At 27.5% G+C, this 12,523-nt stretch overlaps 4 protein-coding genes across 5 annotated transcripts; 2 read left to right on the top strand and 2 right to left on the bottom strand.

Moving 5' to 3' along the window:
- Positions 1 to 458: 458 nt before the first annotated feature.
- On the bottom strand, positions 459 to 4,117 carry LOC127072132 (BLOC-2 complex member HPS5 homolog). Of its 2 annotated transcripts, none has more exons than XM_051012316.1 (6): positions 3,884 to 4,117; positions 3,577 to 3,687; positions 3,259 to 3,492; positions 1,222 to 3,131; positions 1,032 to 1,146; positions 459 to 961 (listed from the first exon to the last, which is right to left on the bottom strand). In XM_051012316.1, the coding sequence occupies exons 1-6, from the start codon at positions 3,968 to 3,970 to the stop codon at positions 704 to 706; spliced, it is 2,715 nt and encodes a 904-aa protein (XP_050868273.1). In that variant the 5' UTR covers positions 3,971 to 4,117; the 3' UTR covers positions 459 to 703. The 2 variants fall into 2 exon arrangements, with proteins under 2 accessions (XP_050868273.1, XP_050868274.1); XM_051012317.1 differs by having other exon boundaries at positions 741 to 961; positions 1,275 to 3,131.
- Positions 4,118 to 5,056: 939 nt separating this feature from the next.
- LOC127072139 (uncharacterized) lies at positions 5,057 to 6,753 on the bottom strand. The gene is made up of 2 exons (XM_051012347.1): positions 5,867 to 6,753; positions 5,057 to 5,578 (listed from the first exon to the last, which is right to left on the bottom strand). Exons 1-2 carry the CDS (start codon positions 6,620 to 6,622, stop codon positions 5,057 to 5,059), a joined length of 1,278 nt encoding a protein of 425 aa, XP_050868304.1. The 5' UTR covers positions 6,623 to 6,753.
- Positions 6,754 to 6,769: 16 nt separating this feature from the next.
- LOC127072143 (meiotic nuclear division protein 1 homolog) lies at positions 6,770 to 9,118 on the top strand. The gene is made up of 7 exons (XM_051012354.1): positions 6,770 to 7,209; positions 7,283 to 7,345; positions 7,613 to 8,069; positions 8,139 to 8,244; positions 8,340 to 8,486; positions 8,553 to 8,686; positions 8,989 to 9,118. The coding sequence occupies exons 3-7, from the start codon at positions 7,843 to 7,845 to the stop codon at positions 9,059 to 9,061; spliced, it is 687 nt and encodes a 228-aa protein (XP_050868311.1). The 5' UTR covers positions 6,770 to 7,209; positions 7,283 to 7,345; positions 7,613 to 7,842; the 3' UTR covers positions 9,062 to 9,118.
- An 84-nt stretch (positions 9,119 to 9,202) lies between these two features.
- On the top strand, positions 9,203 to 12,380 carry LOC127072131 (squamous cell carcinoma antigen recognized by T-cells 3-like). Its single transcript, XM_051012315.1, has 6 exons — positions 9,203 to 9,696; positions 9,773 to 9,954; positions 10,028 to 10,905; positions 10,987 to 11,611; positions 11,694 to 11,841; positions 11,916 to 12,380. Exons 1-6 carry the CDS (start codon positions 9,207 to 9,209, stop codon positions 12,359 to 12,361), a joined length of 2,769 nt encoding a protein of 922 aa, XP_050868272.1. The 5' UTR covers positions 9,203 to 9,206; the 3' UTR covers positions 12,362 to 12,380.
- The last annotated feature ends 143 nt before the right edge of the window (positions 12,381 to 12,523 follow it).

The following is a 12,523-nucleotide window of genomic DNA, read 5'->3' as shown; positions in this document are numbered from 1 at the left end:
GTAATAGTATTCAAAGTAGATGTATAAAAACAGATCATATTAATGACAGTGCTATATTGAATGAAGTGAATTTGAGAAAAACAAATTAAAATATTTTTATTAGATTATTCAAATTGAAAATTAAATTAAGTAAACACTATATGAAGTAATTTACAGGATTTTGCCTTTATTCTAATATTTTTCTTTCTAAATATCATATAAGAGACAATAGCATTGAGTAAGGTAAGTTTAAAAGAATTAATAATATCTTGGAATAAAATAATAAAATATGTAATTCTCAAATCCTGCACTGTAAGTAAACTTAGAAAAAAGAAAGACTGATGTATTTGTGATGATTATGAAATATATATAATATTTATTATTATAGAAAATATGAAAAATATGAACAGTTTTTATTATATGAAATGTCAGGTATTATGTAAATATGTAAGATAGATTTTTCAGAAAGAACAACATAATACAAACAAAAAAAATGGTTATATTAAATTATAATAAACATATTATGATATACAGTCTTTTTGGACAATCTTTTAAGTACAAAGAGTATATACATTTTGTATGATCTACTACTATAACCCATGTGCTGTTATTAATTATTTCAGCACCACAATATTTGATAGAATGTACAAAAAGTTCTCTTTCAATATTTTACATATATATATTTTTTTATTTTACTTATTTTTATATATATATATATACTTCATCAATGAAGATTACATTTAGTGAGTTTTTTTTCTATCATACAATTTACATGATATGTGTGACCACAGGGGAAGATTGCTATACCATTATTGTCTAAAAGAACTGATGTTTGGAGAGAAAGAGTACAACATGGACATGTTGATGACTTATTTTTGGATTTATATTGCATTCCCCAATGATGAGCACCAGTGCTTAATATATTTTTGTTATCAAATTGAGCTATATCTTTTTTTAATACCTTTATTAATTGATCTCGAATCTGTAAAAGAAATGATTATATTTATATGTATTACTATAATATGTTACATCAAATAATGAAACTTAATTACCTTGGTGGAACACATTGTATTATATCCATATATATTGGAATTGCATTTAAAATCTACTGCAAATTGCAAACCATGATGATGTAAAATTTTCGTGAATATAAACGACTGAAATATACTGTGGAAGGAAGAAAGATATTTAAATTATAATTATATAAGAAATAAAAAATCTTAGTTGAATAATATCACACACCTCTTATCAAGTGATTTGAGAGGAAGTAATACTTCTAATTTTTTTAAAAATACCATAGCTATATCTGGGCCATCCTTTTTCATAATTTCAAATATTACTCTGTTCCAATTTATTGAAGAAATATTTGTTTCTAATGTTATTAATTTTTCACAAAAGAGACATTTTTTGTCATCCATTTTTTTTAAATATATTGTAATTAATTTCCACTGATTCGCATCTAATATAGGTAAAATAATTGACAATGTAACACTATCTTGAGTTAAAAGGCATTGACGTAGTATGTCTTCTATAGCATATTGTTGTTTTATATACAAAGACGTATATTCTCTCCACATATAAGGTACTCTATTACATAAATTTATACATTTTTCTGTACTTCTATTTACAAGTTTTTGTAAAAGAATTTTGCCAATCTCTAAGAAGCTTGGCTCTTTTATTTGATCCATTGGAAATGGAAAACCACAGGTACATTCCTTATAATTAGATGTATTTATAAGAATGAAAGCATCCATAAAATGATCTATAATAATCATATTCATTGTAGAATGTAATAACTCTATTGATACATTTGTTAAAAATGTTTTGGTAAAATTAATTTTGGCATTATCTATTATATCACATGCCAAATCTTTAAATTGAGGTAAAGTTTTGTATAAACATTCGATATTGTCCATTTTTTTACGTATCTCAAGAATAAACTTTTCCATCTCTTTTTCAGTCATTGAGGTTTTTATGCTGTTAGATAATGTACATATAGGTTCTAAATCAATTTGTATTTTTCTTATTAAATTTTCATCTAATGTAGATGATAAATTACTGTTTAATTCTAATATATTTTTAATATCCGAACATGTATTTTGTACAGAGGATATTTGAATAGATTCGGTAGATGAACAAATTTGATGTGTCAATTTATTTTGTTGATCTTCGTTAAATTTTTGTTTCAAGTTTCCTGAATTAACTACAACAATACCCGAATCTAATTTAATAGGACTAGGATTTAAATTTGATTTCAGTATAGAAATTAATGGTTGCAGTAATACTGATATCTCATCATTCTCCAATTTTCGTTGATTACTTTCAATACCATAGATGTCATTGATATGTTTATCATTAATTAATTTGGATAGTTGCGATTTGTATGTAATACAAGTTTCTAGGCAATTGTAATACTGGTTAGTATAATACAAGTGCAATATTAATGCATCAAGCGTATAAAGTGTTAAACAATGAAATTCATTATCAGAGATCATCAAATATATTTTATTTTCTATGACATCTACCATTGTAATGTTTGTAAATTCATTACTCCATAGTATTACATTTGGATTCACAAGATCAAGAATATATAAGCCATTAGATGTATAAGAAAATAAATATTTCGAAGCAATCACAAATAATTGAGGAAAGTTGATCGATTGTGAAGTCCATGAATGATTAATATATTGTCTTTGCTCTAACTCTTGTTTAGTTACTTTATGTATTTTCATAGGTGGTATTGCTAATAATTCCTTAAATTGATGAGTTTTTAAAACTACACCATTCGCAGATATTTCCCAAAATCTTGAACCAGGTCGGGCACAGAATATTTTTGGAGAAATAGATTCTGGTATATTACTATTGCTTTCTGAAATAAGACTAAACGAACTTTTCTTTTTAGCCATATCTTGCTCCTTTTTAATAGTCGAAGTTTTAACATTTTTTTCGATTTGCATTTTATAGAAACATGCACCAAATTCTCCATTTCTTGCTTTGTTACCTATTTGTTTATATTGTTCATGAACTGTATCACATATATAACAGCGTGTCAAAGTTGATATCAATAAAAGAGGGGAAGAAAAATTTAATTGTACAATACTGGAATCTAGATTCATTAATGTACAAGATGGTGACTGAAACATTCCATTTATCTGAAACAAGCCAAATTAGCTATATCATATAAACAAATGAATTCAAATTTTTAAATATTACAAATAAATATCTCCTTAATTACATACAAGTGTTTATAAATCAATTATAGATAAATAAAAAACTTACTGTGAAAACAGATAATACAATAGCAGAAACTTTGCCAGTACCATCACCAATGTATATTTCAGAACTATTATCATTCCAACAGAGGCACATAATCTTTTCATAAGCATGTTCATTCGATGTAGCAATTAATTTTATAGTTGGTTTTAAAGTAACAACACAAACAATTCCACGAGTTGTAGCTAATGCTATGATTTTTTCATCAGGTGATATCAAAACATGTGACACTATGCCTTCCTAGATAAAATATGAAAAGACATTATGTAGTCATTGATAATATATTCAAAAAATTAATAGATTCCAAATATTATTAAACTTTACCGATAAAGGTATTAATTGTCGAAAAGTACATGGTTCTCTGTTAAAAAGATAGATACTTCCACTGGTTGATCCAAGTATAATATAATTTTGTGAAACATTAAGGCATGTATACTGCAAAATATTAAATTGTATATAAATTCCTTTTAATGATCAAATGAAAAATATCATAAGATATACACCTAACCTCTTACATATAAACAATGAAGGCCAATTATTGTATATAATGTTGTAATAATACAAAAATCGTTCGTATTAATAGAATATTATTACATTTCATTCTCATTTATTATTTTAAACATTACATTACCTTAATTCTTTGTGTCGAGTTTATGGGCTTGTGTAATACTTGATTTATTTCTTCGCATTCCGACAATATGTGAGGAAATTCCTGCATAATCTAAATAATGCGCTGTTAATGTTTTCGATATTAGAAGTGTGAATTAGGAAAAAAAAAGAAAAATTATTTGATTTCGTTTAAGAACACAAATTCACTCTTATCTATATATCACATACGTTTAAAACTATTCACTATCTTTTACTTCTAGCGTATGTGACATCAGCGATAGATACGGACAAAATACGAACTACTTTAGTTTACATGAAAATCCGTAGTCGAAATTAGAACTTCTTCTCTTTTGCCGCAAAATTCAAGAAAGGCATATCCTCGCTTAAATTTTCATCTTTAAAATGAGATCTTATTTATTAAATTCGAGATTTACGGCTGGATTTATTATTCGCGTAAACGATTATAAAACCAGGATAAACGGCCTTGATGTCATCGGTTCAAACTCGTAGATTATGATTGAATGTATGTAAGTACACACATACACACACAAAGCATACACACACAAAATTTATATATATATATGATTGAATACTAGCAAAGAACACAGCAAAGTAAAAACGTTTAAAAAAAAGTTATAAGAATTTAAATATAAAAAATAAATAAAAATCCTTTATCAATAAAGTTATATTTTATTTTATTTTATATATTAAATTATTACAAAATTAATAAGAAAATTCAAGAATCACGTATGTTTAATTACACATGTCTTACGAGTTCAGACATTCCAGAATAAAATAACAAAAAAATAATTTAATGTTAAAAGTTATATAACATGTTAAAAAATACCTGTAATACAAAATTCGATAATTTTTACCAATGTAATGATAGGTTAGAATACTTTCTAACGTGATTAGTCGTACGTGAAATTCGTCGCGATATTTACATACAATGTGTGTCACTTGTTTAAATAGAATAATTTTGTCAAAGTATTTTAAAAAAAAGAAAACAAAGATGAATTTTTCATCCGATTCAGATATATGTATGTATGTAGATAATAAATGTCTCTATAATACTGTTCGTTGTTTCTTAAAATATTAAATCGTATTATGTTTGTTATTTACATGCATAATATATATATATATATTTTTTCTTTTTTTTTCTTTTGTTTTCTTTTTATTTTCTTATTAAGGATTTCTATAATTGATCTGATTGCAAAGGACGAGAAATATTCAGAGTATTTTCATATTCCGTATTGACAGGGATTTTGTTAATGTATATCGACGAGTAATCGTGTTTTAATTTATGATTTATCGACTGAGTATAAATAATATTTTCATTCGATATATCATTAAATCTTTTCTTTACGGCTTCATTTAACTCGTCATGGACGAAGGATTTTCTTTGGTAAGAATTTCTATCTCTCTTGCAATGACTTAAAACTTGTCTATAAAGATCTATATGATTTTTTTGATTACAAGTTTGTTGATGTTGATGTTGTTCAGGTATAAACGTAAGCTTTTTAGACATTTCTCGAACCGCCGACGGTTTGACAAGATTTTCGTTGGATTCTCCGATCGACAATGTTCCAGAACCATAACCGGAATCTTCCTTACGGGGATTTATCTTTATTGAATGAAAGGATTCGAGAAATTTTTTTGATGCCATCTGATTTCTTTTAATACCATAAAACGGTCGAATCGTTGCACTTCGATTTAACTGCAATTATAATAATAATATATAATAATTGATATATATTATTGCATATATATGTGTATGTAATATATTATTGTAAACAAGGTAGATCAAAAGTTCCTAAGTGACATTAAAAATCAATTATCCTTTTTCAAGACTTTTTAGGTTAATTGTTATTTTTTTTCTTCCTAGGAACTTTTGATATTTATCTGTTAACATATATTAAAATTATAATAAAGGTTATTAATCGTAACAAAACAACAATAAAAATCTTTCTACGTATTAATAATAACATATATTTATATATCTCACATTTGTATTATTTTTATCCTTAGTATTATTAATAACAACAGTTTGTAAAGAACGTGCTCTTGGTATAATTGGTGCAGAAGACAATATATCATAATGCATTTCTGATTTATCACAAGATCGAGAACGTTGAGATTTATTTTCATCGCTATGTTTTTTCCATCTGATCAAATAACTTAAAACTCCTTTGACAGATTTCTTTTGATTGATTTTTTCTTCGTTTATAGTATCGCTCCATCGTTTGTTCGTAGTCGTCCATTTTTCTTTGGCGTTATTATCGACCAATCGGAGATTAGATGACGATGATTCGGTAAGTAAATTAGAATCGTTAACGGTTTTAATATCATTCTCAAACGTTTTTAGGTATATTTCCGATCGAATATTTTTCACGTTTGATAATCTCTCATTTTTATTATCCAATATCGGTTCTGGCAGATTAAAATTGTTATGTGTATTGCGATAATACGAATTGATCCTTGGTAACGGAATTCTCATGAAAGATCTTCGTAAAAATTTTGTATTTGTATTCTTTATATGATCACTACTTTTATTGTTTTTTTTTTCAAAGTTCCCGATTAATTTCATTACAAAATTTTTCGATTTTCCTGTGCTAACCGAAGGACTGCTTTTAATGTTTTTCTCTGAATCTAAATCGTCGGACGAATAACACATTCTATAATTTCTTGTTTCGTTTTTATTCGAGTTAATCCTGTCGATCATATTCGACACAGATTTCGAATGTTTTTCTATTGAGGACATTATTTCGAAGGATTATATTTTCTATTTAACAGTGAACACAGAAAAATGAAAAATTTTTAAATACACCGAAGAAATATTTTCTCGATTTAAATATTATAGTTTCACAGAGAGTTCTTTCACACTTGGAGGTACACGGATACAATGTAGATACAAGAAGACAAGGTGAACTGTTAGAAAATTCTTTATGAGACAATAAATATTTGGAGGTCAAATTTATTCGACGACGTAATCACAATTCGTATATATTGATAATATTTTTATTTTAAATAGATATACCGATATAACGAGCTATTAAGATTAATAATTTAATTAATTGTACATAGAAATATATTAAAGGTTTTTACTTATTATTACGAAAGAAATATCTTTTCTATATATCGAAAGATTTCTGTGAATATTAAATATTTTCGAACATATTTTGAATCGTATGTGACTGCGATCATATGAAGATTAGATAGAGGATATATTTGTTTATTTTGATTGTTAGATATGATCATTGAGTGAGTATAACATAGAAGAAACATCTATGAAAAAAAGTAAACATAATAAATTTATAATAAACATATCTTTATCGTATATTAAATAAGGTGAGCGATATATAATTTATATGTATTTTAACCTATAAATGTCTGTAAAATTAAGGGAGAATCTTTTACGTAGTTTAAACACAACGCAAATTATTTTTATTCCCGCCTAATTGACTTAAACGTAACAGGAACATTGGTAAGTGATCAAGTGACATTTTCGAATGTTATTTACGTATTAATTTGTTTTTATTTAATTATCAATATATGGAAAAGAATATATGTAATTTTAGAAACGCAATAATATATATACATATATCTATATTCTTTATTTATAGGAAGTTAAGATATAAGAGTTTGTTTGTAACCTTAATTCGTAACTTTTTACCGCCATTGTATTGAATATTTGAATAATGAAATCATTTAAATTAAATTTTGATTGCTGTTAGTTATATTCCTTTTTCAGCTTATGGAAATGATATTTAATTCATGAGATCATCCACTTTGGTCTGTAAAGTTTCCAACATATCGGTAGAAATAAATATCTTATATCTAGATCTCGAATTATAAATTTCCTTCCCAAAGGAAGTGTTTTGTCTAAATATAAGAGGAATTATTTCATAGCCGAATTGTTATAAAAGGAGTTTAATAAATATATAGTGTAATTATCTTGGTATAATTTAAAGAATTTAGAAAATGTCTAAAAGAAAAGGTCTGACACTTGATGAAAAGCGAGCAAGAATGCTTCAATTGTTTTATGAGAGGAGAGAGTTTTTTACGTTAAAGGAGTTAGAAAAAATTGCACCTAAGGAGAAAGGTATTGTTACTCAAACTGTAAAAGATGTTCTTCAAACATTAGTAGATGATGGTCTAGTTAGATCTGATAAAATTGGAACTTCTATATATTTTTGGACATTTCCTGGGTAAGAAAATTTTATTAGACTTATTAAACATACGGATTACAATATTTTTAAGAAAATATATTACTTTAGAGAGAATATAACTGCTATAGAAAATAGAATAGCACATGCAAGTAAAAGAATAGTTGAATCTGAATTCAAACTTCAAAAACTAAAAGAAGAATGTATTAAAGAACAGGTAAAATGTGATATAAAATTTTATGATTACTTTTAAAATACATTAAATGCTTAAAATGATGATTAAATGATTACATTAAATAATGTAATACTTAGACTGGTAGAGAAGATACTGAAGAAAGGCGAAATTTGTTACAAGATATACAACAATTAAGAGAAAAAGAAAATGAACTGAAAAGTCACATTGCTAAACTTAGTGATGTAGATCCAGATGCAATTGCAAAAATGGCAGAGAAAGCACAGGTAAGAAAATATAAAATGTAACATATGTATTAACTTTTCAAAAAATAATTAAATGATTTTGATCAGATGTTTAAAGAAGTAACCAATATATGGACAGATAATATATTTGCCATTCAAAGTTGGTGCAAGAGAAAATTTGATATATCAGAGCAAGATCTCAATAAACATTTTAGTATCTCTGACGATTTGGATTATAAGGAGTAAAGTATATTATATTAAAAAAACAAAAATATCTATACTTTTTTATTTTTGTAATTAAAGTAAATGTTTTCTTTCTTTTTTTTATATATAAATTTACGTATCATTCGACAAGAATTTCTTTCAAAACATTTACCATTTCCTATGATTTATAAATCTGAAAATTGCGATTTAAAAAATTACGGTTTTTGAGTGATATACATAAGCAAGTACATAAGCATTTATTACGTTATCACAGTTTCATATTTTATACATTTAGCTTTATATGGAAATATTTATATCAAAAATCATAATATCATTGTAGATACCATAAACAATGGTTTATGATATGTCGATACTATCGCCATCTTTGTAATCAAGCGCAACGTAATTATTAACTAACTCAGTGGTTTTCACCTCTGAATATAAAGAAACAAACATAACCTTTGAACGAGAAAGTGTTATTGTCAGTTTACAGTTAGAGAAATTGAAATTTAGTGGAACGTAAGAAATTTTTTTCTTTTGTGGCTGAAATAAATCAAGATGGAAGAAATGGATTTCAAAAATGAGGTAGATAAAGAAAAGTGTTCAAGTACGAGCTCATTAGACGTAAGTAAAGAGGAGACAGAATTAATTGAAGATGAACAAGAAAATGAAGAAGATGAAGAAATAGACAATAAAGATGAGAAGGAGAACGGAGATGATTTAAATGATGATGATAATGAAAATAATGTGGACGATGATGATGACGACGATGACGAAGATGCTGATGAAGCAGAAATCAAAATTTTAGAAACTTCGTTGGCACAAAATCCTTATGATTACAGTAGTCATGTAGCATTGATAAAAAAGCTTGAAACAATAGGGGAACTTACACGTCTACGTGTTGCAAGAGAAAACATGAGTTTAAAATATCCATTGAGTCCAGAATTATGGCTCTCGTGGATACGTGATGAGATTAAATTAGCTGTGAGTGCGGAAGAAAAAGCTGAAGTTGTCAAACTGTGCGAGAGAGCCGTTAAGGATTATCTTTGTAAGTTATTGTTTTGATGGTTGTTTAATAATAATTATTATATATAAGAATCGTTAAATGAAACAATATTTTTTAGCTGTTGACATTTGGCTGGAGTATTTACAGTTCAGTATTGGAAATATGGATAATGAGAAGGATGGAACTAAAAACGTTCGTCAACTTTTTGAATCTGCATTAACGTCCGTTGGATTGCATACTATTAAAGGAGCTATAATATGGGAAGCATTTAGAGAATTCGAAGCAGTATTATTTGCATTGGTAAGTTAAAGAAATATACGTTTTTTCATGCTACTATGTTTTACTATCATATATTTGATTTTCTTTCAAGTAGATTGATCCTTCGAATAAAGCTGAAAGGAAAGAACAACTGGAACGTATTGGAAATTTATTCCGCCGCCAATTAGCATGTCCTTTGCTCGATATGGAGAAGACCCATGAAGAGTATGAAGTTTGGAGGACTGGAGATGGTGTTCAAGCTACTGTAGATGATAATATTGTAGTGGGAGGATACGAACGTGCTTTTGCGAAACTAAATCTCCGTCTTCCTTATGAAGAAAAAATAGTATCTGCGCAAAACGAAAGTGAATTGTTTGATGCTTTTAAAGCATATTTGTTATATGAAAAACAAAATGGAGATCCAGGTCGTGTTACAGTTTTATATGAGAGAGCAATTGCAGATCTCAGTCTCGAAGTACCACTTTGGCTCGATTATCTTAATTATCTTGAAAACAACATTAAGATAGAGTCGATATTAAGCGAAATATATGAAAGAGCATCAAGGAATATTCCATGGTGTTCAACAATTTGGCAAAAATGGATTAGAGCTTACGAGAAATGGGAGAGACCTGTTCTAGAAGTTCAAGTGCTATTAGAAAATGCTTTAACTATAGGTTTCCCAACAGCAGAGGATTATCGTGATTTATGGATGAAATATTTAGAATATTTGCGCCGAAAAATAGATAAAAACGTAGACGAAGAAGATAAACAAATTGATATCCTTCGTAATACGTTTAACAGAGCTTGCGAACACTTGGCTAAAATTTTTGGTTTGGATGGTGATCCAAATTGCGTTATTTTACAATATTGGGCAAGAACAGAAGCTATAACCGCCAATAATATGGAAAAGGCTAGATCTCTTTGGGCAGATATATTTTCACAAGGCCATTCGGCAACTGCTTCTTATTGGTTGGAATATATTTCTTTAGAAAGGTAATTTATTGTTATATCGATAAATTATCTAAACAAATATGAGATATAATCTATATCCTATAATTTTTATCTTAAATACAGATGTTATGGCGATACAAAACATTTAAGAAAATTATATAAAAAAGCATTGACTTCGGTCAAAGATTGGCCAGAAAGCGTGGCGAATTCATGGTTGGATTTTGAGCGTGACGAAGGTAATCTCGAACAGATGGAATTTTGTGAAGTGAAAACAAAAGAAAGACTGGAGAAAGTTGCAGAAGAAAGATCAAAAGCTCAACAGGCTAATTTGCAAAATGAATTATTTGCACAATCAAAAAAAACAAACAAGAGAAAAGCAGACGATGCAGGTAAATGGAAGAATTTAGGAAGTTCTCCCTTTAAAATAATGAAAACGGACGAGAAAAATAAATTTAAATTACGAGAAAGTCGTCTTAACTTGGATAAGAAAATGGAGGATGAGAAGGAACAAATGAGGCCGGAAGTTCAACCACCGCCAGGTTTTAAATCATCTGAAAATGAAAAAATCGATACAAATCGTGAAATAGATGATAAGTTAACCGTATTTATTAGTAATTTGGATTACACGGCAACCGAGGACGAAGTTAGAAACGCTTTAAAGCCAGCAGGAGCAATAACTTTGTTTAAAATGATTAGAGATTATAAGGGACGTAGCAAAGGGTATTGCTATGTACAACTAAGCAACACAGTATGTTAATAGATTTTGTAAATATATAAAAATGTATAATTTTCATAATCTTGGAACAATTATAAAATATAGGTTTTTATAGGAGGCCGTTGAAAAAGCATTAACGTTAGATAGGACACGTATAAATGGACGTCCTATGTTTGTTTCAAAATGTGATCCTAACAAAAGTACAAGAATTTCAGGATTCAAATACAACAGCACTCTAGAAAAGAATAAACTTTTTGTTAAAGGTATGATTATACAAAGTTTGATATTAGGAAAAAAAATTGATTAAAAATTGATTAATGTTATAATTATATTGTAGGTCTTCCAGTTGCAACGACAAAAGAAGATCTTGAAAAAATATTTAATATTCATGGAAAGTTAAAAGATGTTCGTTTAGTTACTTATCGTAATGGACATTCCAAAGGATTGGCATACGTTGAATATCTAAATGAAGGTGATGCTGCTAAGGCTCTTCTTGCTACCGATGGTATGAAAATTGGAGATAAAGAAATAAATGTAGCAATTAGTCAACCACCAGAACGTAAAAAAGGAGAAGAAATATCTTACGTGAAATCATTGGGTAGTAGTACAGTAAGTAGAACAACATTTGGATTACCAAAAACCTTGTTATCCATGGTACCGCGAAATGTTAAAATTACGAACAGTAATAATACTAATGATACTAATAAGAGCTCATCTAAGAATGGAATATCACAGCCGAAGAGTAATCAAGATTTTCGGAATATGTTGTTAAATAAAAAATAATTTACTGTATTATATAAAACAGTATTTTTAATGATTGCAGTGCTCCGTATCACGCAGTATCCTTCCCTATATCTGAGAAAGTATAGATATTGTATAATTGTATAAAGTAAAATACATATATACAAAAAGAAAAGAATAGAATTTCTATATATATAAAAAAAA

This window comes from Vespula vulgaris, chromosome 24, assembly GCF_905475345.1.
Source record: "Vespula vulgaris chromosome 24, iyVesVulg1.1, whole genome shotgun sequence".
NCBI lineage: Eukaryota > Metazoa > Arthropoda > Insecta > Hymenoptera > Vespidae > Vespula > Vespula vulgaris.
The sequence above is the reverse complement of the archived record's forward strand: the minus strand, read 5'-3'. Positions and strand labels throughout refer to the sequence as shown.

Bases quoted from the DNA above. Each gene is read 5' to 3' on its own strand.
- LOC127072132 (XM_051012316.1), bottom strand. From the start codon at position 3,970: ATGCAGGAATTTCCTCACATATTGTCGGAATGCGAAGAAATAAATCAA. The intron at 3,132-3,258 runs GTAAGTTTTTTA...GGCTTGTTTCAG, and splicing joins TTGTATTATCTGTTTTCACA to ATAAATGGAATGTTTCAGTC. The intron at 1,147-1,221 runs GTGTGTGATATT...TTCCTTCCACAG, and splicing joins CTCAAATCACTTGATAAGAG to TATATTTCAGTCGTTTATAT.
- LOC127072139 (XM_051012347.1), bottom strand. From the start codon at position 6,622: ATGTCCTCAATAGAAAAACATTCGAAATCTGTGTCGAATATGATCGAC. The intron at 5,579-5,866 runs GTGAGATATATA...TTATAATTGCAG, and splicing joins AGGATAAAAATAATACAAAT to TTAAATCGAAGTGCAACGAT.
- LOC127072143 (XM_051012354.1), top strand. From the start codon at position 7,843: ATGTCTAAAAGAAAAGGTCTGACACTTGATGAAAAGCGAGCAAGAATG. The intron at 8,245-8,339 runs GTAAAATGTGAT...TGTAATACTTAG, and splicing joins AAGAATGTATTAAAGAACAG to ACTGGTAGAGAAGATACTGA. The intron at 8,687-8,988 runs GTAAAGTATATT...ATATCATTGTAG, and splicing joins GACGATTTGGATTATAAGGA to ATACCATAAACAATGGTTTA.
- LOC127072131 (XM_051012315.1), top strand. From the start codon at position 9,207: ATGGAAGAAATGGATTTCAAAAATGAGGTAGATAAAGAAAAGTGTTCA. The intron at 9,955-10,027 runs GTAAGTTAAAGA...TCTTTCAAGTAG, and splicing joins AAGCAGTATTATTTGCATTG to ATTGATCCTTCGAATAAAGC. The intron at 10,906-10,986 runs GTAATTTATTGT...TCTTAAATACAG, and splicing joins GAATATATTTCTTTAGAAAG to ATGTTATGGCGATACAAAAC.